Source organism: Electrona antarctica (genome assembly GCF_951216825.1).
Source record: "Electrona antarctica genome assembly, chromosome: 9".
In the NCBI taxonomy this organism is placed as follows: domain Eukaryota; kingdom Metazoa; phylum Chordata; class Actinopteri; order Myctophiformes; family Myctophidae; genus Electrona; species Electrona antarctica.
The window spans coordinates 25,983,475-25,992,836 of NC_136790.1; the positions used below are offsets into that span (position 1 = coordinate 25,983,475).

General features: G+C 40.6%; 1 protein-coding gene across 7 annotated transcripts in view; it reads right to left on the reverse strand.

Moving 5' to 3' along the window:
• Window positions 1-1,029: 1,029 nt before the first annotated feature.
• Window positions 1,030-9,362, reverse strand: part of nfasca (neurofascin homolog (chicken) a) — a 129,881-nt gene continuing 121,548 nt past the window's right edge. For all 7 annotated transcript variants that reach the window (XM_079509416.1, XM_079509418.1, XM_079509420.1 and 4 more), the window contains one exon: window positions 1,030-5,159. In XM_079509416.1, the coding sequence (XP_079365542.1) occupies window positions 4,931-5,159 (229 nt within the window). In that variant the 3' untranslated portion in view covers window positions 1,030-4,930. The remainder of the gene's footprint in view (window positions 5,160-9,362) is intronic.

The following is a 9,362-nucleotide window of genomic DNA, read 5'->3' on the forward strand; positions in this document are numbered from 1 at the left end:
CTGTAGTAATCTGCGACCTATTGGTCGCAACAAAAATGGAGACCTGAGACCTCCTTGTGCCCAATTGATCCAGATAGAGAGATACCTTTGGTATCTATTGTACGTGACAGTAACCCCAGCCCTCCAAACAGACACAGAAATCATAATTACACATTGCTATACCTTTGTAACAATGAAGCCCGAATGCCTCAGTGCAATTTTCTCTGCCTGTCAACGGATTGGGTTGCTAATGGCTTTTATCAGCTGACGTATGAGATGGTGTAGATGGAGAGCCAGGGAGTGGGGCTGTGTTTAGAGTGGCGAGACATTAATTTTTACTAGCCTTGCGGGGGTCAAGGCAGAATGGACTGGGCCATCTTCAATAAAACATGTCACCACCGCTACCGCCACACTGTCTCTCTCTGCTGCTTTCTCTCACTCTGGCTTGGTTATACAGTGCACTGCAGCCAAGATGACTTTCATAGTGTATGCATAGATTAATCTTTTTTTTTTGCATGTCTTCCATGTAAAGGGAGAGCAACAAACATGTTAGTTTAATGGGAATGGTGTAATCCACTCCACCCAGGCTGCTGTGGATAAATCAATAGTCTAGAGTTATGGTATGGTTTCTTTGTGGGCTGAAACATGACTATAACATGAATAGTCTGGTTTCCGACGGTATAAAAGCTTTTATATGGAATACCTATCTACAGTATACAGTAAATCAAATTTTTATGATGTAGGTTTTCACTGCTTACATTTAGGGGTCAAATGAGATACAGTGAACTTGTGGAATTGCAATGTGAAGCATCACCAAAACCGCCATCAGACTGATTAAAGTATCCAAATATGCAGCACAAAAACTGAACAGCAGGCAAAATGTCATAATGGTTGTTCTATTTAGTACATAGTAATTTACACACAACTCTAAACCATATTTCCCATCTGGAATAAAAAACGTGTTAAATGGTTAAATGGTAAAGACAATGAATGACAATAAAAGATGACAACCTTTGATATAGAGACAAAGAAAGACAAGAAGTCGGGCGGTAGAGAAAAAGAGATAGCTTTACTATAAAGAAGGCGTCTCTAGCAGAAGTTGCAACATCTCATCATACACGCATACACGGTGAATATATTAATATGCCATTTTTCTGTTGATTAGATGTACCTTACAAAAGCTGTTATTTTGCGTGTAGAAGCAAGACTTGATGAGCTGCTCTGATACACAGTAAAAAGAAGATGCTAAAATTAGAATTCATAAAAAAGCCAAACAGCATGTGACCAATGGTTTAAAAAACTGTTATGTGCACAATAGTAAATCCTAGTTATTGTTTTTTGCAGCATGTTAAATGAATGCAAACATAAAGCTGTATAAATAGACATTTTCATTTTCTTTCCCCCATGATTTGCTTTGGGGGAACAGAGGTGGAAGTCAAGATGAGGCAGACAGTAAAAAAAATGTTTATGGCCGGGTTCTGTGCGCACCTCAAATCACCACATACAGACACAAGAAAAATACATAAGAAAGCACTGTGTATCAGCAAATATGCATAAATCTCTTTTCATAGTTAAATCGTCAGCTCACTAATTTCCCCACTGGGATCCGTTTGGGGACAGGAGGAAGGCCATGAGGGGGGAAGGGGCTGCAGGTATTCAGACCAGAACTAAAAGAAAGCACTCGAGAGGACAAAGTTCAGACCTAAAGTTATAGATCCACAGCAATAACATACATCAATCCATTGTTTTTTGGGTTGCACAAGGTTGATGCGTGAATTGTCTCTCTCTGAGCACTTGTCTTGCATTTGTTTGAGGACAGAGGAAGGGCAGGTGCTGTGTCTCTGCTACAGCTCCTCAGCACGTGTCGTGTGTTGGTGAAACATCTCTGTCCATGGTGCTAGAACTATACAACCCCCGAGGTCACGGTGAGTCAACAGAAGACATCATTATAACAAAAATAAACAACTGCATTAAAACTCAGAAGGTATTGCTTTGAGGAGCTTTGAGGAGAAAGAGACTGGGTTTGCAGGAAACCATTCATGTTACGGAGTTCGTGGTATGTAGGAAATAATGAATGTACCGGCCGCCTGTCACCAGGAAGCAGGAACAGCAGGAATGTGATATGGGATCATGGGAGTCTGTTTGACTTCAGAGGCAGCAATGCCGAATAACAACAGCGGAAGGGGAGAATTTGTTCTCTGACACCTTAGCGAATGCAAGTATTATTATTATCATATTTTTTTCCTAATGCTTTTAACAGGTGTCTGCAGAATGCTACAACCATATATTTTTGGAGCACTTACGTCTTATTTACATCATAGATAATCTAATGTATACCTCTTTCACAACATATATTCCAACCATGGTCAAACAAGTGACTGACAGACTTGCCACAACTGCACAATATATTACAGACAATGTCAAAGTAAAGGGCAACATGGAGTGAGAGATGAGTCGTGTTACTTTTTCAGAGTGCAACTGTTATTCAAAGCTATCATTACAAAGGTGCAAAACACACACACACACCTACTGTAGGACATTTGCTTGGTGGTTACAGATGAATCTTTTCTCTCTACTCTGATTTTTGTTTTCTTTTGGAAATTAACCTTTTAAATATTTACAAACGTAAGACAGTCGTCAGGCCCCACACGTACAGGATGTATGCCAAATAAATAAGCAATAATATTAAATTTCTGTGATGTGTAAAAGTTATATTATACATAAATTTCGAATACCAACATGGAATAACATTAATACAACATGAATACTAAAAGAGCAGCACGATTGACACATAAGCATGACTGTTTTAATGTATGATGACAGCCTGTCAGTGTACAGCAGAAAAGCCAACTGGATATATTCATTTCTGTAATGTGTGATGGACAATAATGTTTCTGAAGTCTGTCATAAAGATTTGATATACAGATGTGTTTGTTGAACGCATCTCATAACTTACAGTGAAAGTGTCAGATAAGATCCTTATTTTTGGCTATGTCTGTGTGAAACAAAATAAGTTGGCCAAAAAATGTTTATGGAACAATTAATAAATTAAGGACTAATATATTAATACTATCTACATAATGTAATAAATAGATATATAAAATAAATATCTGAAATACCTCCATCCACTAATTGTCAACGGTTAAGTTCGATTTGATTTAACATGGGAGATTTAGTGCAGTTGAGCAACATCTACGCATGGGTGCCAAAGTGATGTGGTGAAACCAACATGCACTCATTGGACAGTTACAACAAATGAAAAAGGGAATAAAGTAAAAGTAAGAGAAAATGATTCTGTGCCAGTCCATCAGTCAGCTAACAAAATGACTGAATTAGAACGATGCTATTGGTGGAAATATATGGTACTTATACTTTCATTACTTTTTTTTCCTTTTGTTTCTTTTATTTCCTCTTCTGTGATTGCTAAATTGTTGGTTTATTAGCTTTAATTCAGAGGTGGCTGTAATTGCAAATTATATGGGCTTATACAGTAGGCTATATTCATGCTTCAAAAAATAGATTCTACCTGACCCTAATGCTGCCATTTTCTTCTGTGATAATTCACAACTTGAACCCTTCATTTTAAAAAATAAAAAGTTGAGGGAAAGTGGTGCACATCAAGCTAGAACGATCACAACCTGCTGGCCTGCATGCTAACCAGGAAGTAGCATCCACAGAGTGACGTGTGATGAAGATGGGTAGAGAGAAAACTTTGGCTTTTGGCCTTCAGTGTTTCTCAAGTAAAACTAGCCCACTCTCCATTGCCTCTCCTCTATTCTTTGCACTAAGACACTACCGTGCTTTGAAACAAGTTTTGCACTGTTATTATAACATCACCTGTTAAGACAGTTAAATTTGGTGCTAAAAACTAGCTGTGGCAGAAACGTCACTTGTTGCCATTTTGAATATCTGCTCATCTACACAACAGGTATAGAGTGACAAAAACAAAACAATACTCCACTTCAAAAACTGAGGAGAGAATTTAGCAAATTCTCATAATTAACTTGTGACAGTGAAGGTTGACAAAGAACCCAAAAGCTTTCATTTTTGCTCACAACTTCACAAGATTAAACTGGAAATCAGTATGGAGAAGGTGGTGGTGCTAGTGCATAGTTTTGCAGGGCACAACAATCTGTGCCAGAACTGTTTACAGCATTTAGTAATATGCATTGACTCATCTACCAGCTGTGGAGAACAAAAGAAAAAAAAAGATCTCTCATTGCGGAAATATCAATATGATAAACATATCTGCCGGCATCCTGCTGAGTTGGTGTTTCTAAGCTGATATGTTACAGGACGGGGATGGGACTCTGCATCCACTTAACTGGGATGCTCATTTTGCGACTCAGAGGTGTTTGTGTTTATGTGTGTGTGTGTGTGTGTTTGTGTGTGTTGGTGGGTGGGGTGCAGGTGCGTAATTGGGATTAGAACAAGAGCGTAGAGAAGCGGAGAATGTTCGGAGCGGAACAAACAGAAAATCTCTAGAGACATTAAAGAGTGCTTGTACTGTATATTCCCCTGCTGCCCGGAAGGCTCACTTAAAGTCTGTGTGGGTGGGGCGGGCAGAGCATTGAGAAAAACTAGCAGTGTTCAGTATCTCCAAATTTCACCTCAACCAGCCGATTTCTCAGAGCCACAAACAAACAAACAAACAAAATTAAATGACTGGCTCGTGGTCTACTTCCACTCTCAATCCTTTCGCTTCATTTTGTAGGAACCATCACTGCTTTCCTCCTTAGTCATGGCCCACAACAGTCTTTAGACAGGCCTTGGTGTGATTCTTCTTGTGTGTATAATCGTGTGTCATGTGTGTCATATCATCATAGGTATGTGCATCTATGTGTGTGTGTGTGTGTGTGTGTGTGTGTGTGTGTGTGTGTGTGTGCGTGCGTGAGCGTGTGTTTTCCTCCTATCCTGTAGAGGGAGTGTAGACCTCAGTGGTGCTAGCAGGCTACGCCAGGGAGTAGATGGCATTGACAGGCGAGGTGGCCTCAGAGCTCTCGTTGCCTTCCGTCTCGTCTTTGTCCTTCTTGACGGTGTACTGGCCGATGAAGGAGCCGTCCTCGTTGAACTGCCCGTCGCCACCCTCTCCGTAGTCCACCAGGCTGTCGTCGCTCTCCTTCACGCCGCCGTCCAGCGACGTCTGACTGCCCTGCAGGGGCTTGTTGTCCTCATCGCTGCTGCGGGGCGGGAAGAAAAACGGTCACAAGAGTTAAACAGGCGTTGTGATGTCATCGCACGCTGTCAGCAGCGTCAGTGTGTCCATAGATACCCCCTCTACCCCCTCCCTGGAAGTGAAGGGTGTCCATATCCCCCCCTACCCCCACCCCCAGAAGTGAATGACACTGCACGTTAGGGAACGATGTCAATAAGAACAAGTGTTGATCTAATCCGTGTGTTTTTCATTCCCTTGATTAAACAACCGGCAGGGTTACCTTGGCATGTCCAAACTGAAATACAAGTTCCATTTTTCATGTCTGTCTAAATAATAGCAGCACAAGCGACTGCAAAATGTACTTAAGTGCACAGAAGCTTTTGAAGAACGTGGTAAGACCTGTTTATTAGGTGGGACATATAATACTTCCCTTCAACCGATGCTGAGACCAATGCATTCTCAAACACATGCTTACTTTTATAAGCCATATTCTGAAATGAGATTTGCAGGACACCTCCAACTTTCACACAAATGCTGTCAACGCATTAGCATTGAAGAAGTTGTGCAAAAGCTCAAGTTGACAATTGTGCTTGATCTCAATTCGGAGCATGGCATGTGTCTCTTACCTCTCTAGAGGGGAGAGAATTCATGCATAAGAAAACAGAGCTATCGACCGGCATTAGCTTTCTAGTGTCAGAACAAGCCAGTAGCACAACAGCAAGGGCATTTCAAGAGCAAAGAGAAGGATGCAACGTTGCACTCCAACAACAGGTATTTTTCATGGTATATTTCTCCTCAATGTTGGTGACTATGCAATACATGTCCAATTATGTGCAAAGGTTATCAAACAGCTCTCCCTATGGGAAATCAAAATCTACACTGTAGTCAGTCAGCAATGTACAGTAGCACCATCTGAGTTTTCAGGAAACTGTCATGCTCCATGCTGAAACATTTGCACACCAAGCTTCCCAGCATCTGGGAAGAGTACAAATGTACAATTGCAGATGCGCCATCAACACTCTCAACAATTCACCCTAATTTATATACATCCCTGACAAAACCTAAAATTCAGTCATTTTCTAAAGACACTCAGAGGAATTAGATAAGATTAGAAAGATATAACCCTGTACCGAGTACAGACAGAGACAGAGATTTACTATAGCCAAGAGTTGAAAAGATGTTGCACAGGAGAAAAGTCAAGAGATGAGTGTACACTTAATGACTGAATGAATTTTAATCGATTGATATACTGTACTGTAGGCAAGTGAGATTGGCTGGTGCAAAGGGCTCACTGCCACACATGTATTTGTAAGAACTTGTGCAAAAATGAGAGGTACAGGTACTATACACTAGTATATAGTGTTGTATAGATTAAAATCGCTGCATGGTTTGGCCCAATGTACTGTATGTCTCTATAACCCTTAAATTCAGTAGGATGTACTGTGCAATAAAAAAGGACCAGCATAGCAGCTGGCAAATGTGAAACCATAGTCCAGTTTGATATCCTTGGAGTATGGCAGCAGCAAATCAAAATGACATCTATGCACCAGTGCTGCTGTAATGCTTTAAGATTAGATCTCTTACAGCTAATTAAATAAATCTAGCTGTCATTTTGAAAAAAACTGCCATGGTGTCACCTTTGCCAAGCTTCAATTTGTTGACCATATCACACCAGCAATGTTAGTGAGTCAGAGGGTTTGGAGAGAAGGGATTTCAGTTCTGCCACTTCAAAATGTCTTCAGAATGCGAGAGGCTAGAATCTGGAATGATTCAATTATCTGATTAGGTATTTATTTTTATTTTTTTCTTATTCTTTTTGAGTGGAGGAGCAAAGGTGGGTAAAGTAACTTGGAGTGAGTTTCAGATGACCTCCCCTACATAACAACACGCAAATTCCCACTAGTAATTTTCTGAGGGCAGCTTTCAGCCACTAAATTAACATAACTTTAGAAAAGGTAAATTGAGCAAATTTCAACCACTTGTGTTGAAGTGTTCCACCTCAGCTTCAGCTTGATTCATTTATATGTGGAAAATAAGAAGAATTGGGTACATTTGACAGATTTAATTCATGACCCCATTGTTCATGTTTTTACAAATTAACATGGCTGTAAGTATATAATAATCGATTAAAAGATGTTGCAAGTGAACAATTGAATATGCGCAAGGATTCAGGTGCCGGTGAGGGAGAACATTCCCCCTTCATACCTTTCATGAGAGCTTTGTACCAAGCTTTGTACCAATGGGAAAACAAAACAACAAAGAAGAAGACAGACATAAGGTGCAGTAGGTAGAACAGAAAGACAGACATGAGGAAGAGATGGAGAACCACTGACACATGTAGATCTTAGAATGTAGGGACATGGGCAATGTGGTGTTGCCATACTGTATGTTACAATGCAGCCTTTCATATTTTAACAAGGGATAAGGTTTAATACAGTTGAAATCATGTTAAAATCAAATACATACTGTATTGTACATAACATCAAACAAAGAAAGTCATGTGGCATTATTATAACACAAACAAACCATCAGAACATCAGTCTAAACAGTAAACCTACAGGGTTTTGGAGCATATTGTAAATGAGTTTATTCTCATAATGAGAGTGCACTGCATAGCGGCATAGCATGCGTTCAGGGGCGCCTATGGGGGGGGACATAACAGCTGAGCTCATAAAATAAAAGAGAATTTAATTTTAGAAAGTAAATAATAATGTCCTTTTACATGCAGAACCGACACAAAATCAAAATAACAATCCTTTAGTCTATAGAATCAGTGATGTTGAACTACTCCTCTACACTAAAGTACAAACAGGTACAGGTGTACTCTCAGAGGCAATACTCTGAACCGCTCATATTACTCTAGTTATGCATTTAGTTGAAATGTGTTCTGGTTCCGTGCTTCACAGCATGCAAGCACATCACGGCTAATCTAGTGAAATATGAGTCCCTGCATGCTGTCCTCCAAATGCTCTCCAGTTGTTCTTTCCCTAAATCAGTTCCTTGAGGGTGTCAGATTGTGCCAAACATAGAACGTCCACCCTCCTTCCCCCACTACAAACCAAATTGATTTCCCCATCATCTTTCACCTCCTACACCTGGTGGCGGATGCCTTTTAAATGTCAGCCAGCACAGGAGAGGGGAAAAAAACAAAGCAATTAACCTCAGGCAGGGTGAAAAACATGTTGGTGCTTTGGCTGGAACGGGGCGGTGCAAGACCTCCAGCACTGTTCGCCCGGCCTGCTTTTCAGGATCAGTACGTCCCCTTGTCCTACCGGACTACTTGATCCGTGAAAGTCTTGACGTCTTTATGCAGACGGATGCCTCTTTGGTCGATTACGAGCAAAAGTTTGAAGCATAGGTCTCTGTTCTGTTATCGTCTGATCCGTAGTACGCTGCACATGGTTGGGCCAAATGCATGGGCCAGCACCCTCAGATTATATTAAAATCAGTGGAGCTCAGAAAGCCGTTCCATTATTGGAGCCTATATAATGGTTGCTTCGCAGACACATGGAATGGAATGGAAATAAGCTGTGTGTGCGCGTGTGTGTGTGTGTGTGCGTGCTTGTGTGTGTGCGTGTGCTTGTGCGTGTGTGGGTGTTTGTTTAACTGTGTGGCACTGGAGACATGGGCCTGTGCTGAATACTTAATATGTTCATCCAGAGACTAAACTACTGTAAGGCTGTGATCTGATAATGCACCTCATGTGTGATATAATTTCCATATCCCATTGGCCTGCAGTGTGTTGTACTGCTGAATTACGTGATCTTCCATACACTATAGTAGGTATCCAGTATGAATAGAAGGAATGACACATTAATAGATGGATATAAATCTTTAGCCTAGCTTAACTCTATATCTATAGGCTATATTGGTTTAGCCTAAAACTTTAGTCTTAAACATTAGTTAAAGTTTACACAGATTGAAGATTGATAAGGTACAGTAAATAGGTTTGCCAATCATTATTAGCTAAAACAGACAGTATTCCATTTATTTGGCTGTGGCCGGTTAGTTTTTGACACCCTCAAGGAACCTACATGTACCTCTATCACTGAAGCTGGTACCCTCAAGTAGCCTACTTCTACCTATATCCTACCCCAAAGAACCTAGTCTTACCACTGAAACTGTATACCCTGAGGAAACAATCCCTATCACTGAAGCTATTGTATATTACCTAACTGAGGCTATACTCTGCACACCCCTGGCAATACTGTTCACATCTAGCAAAATA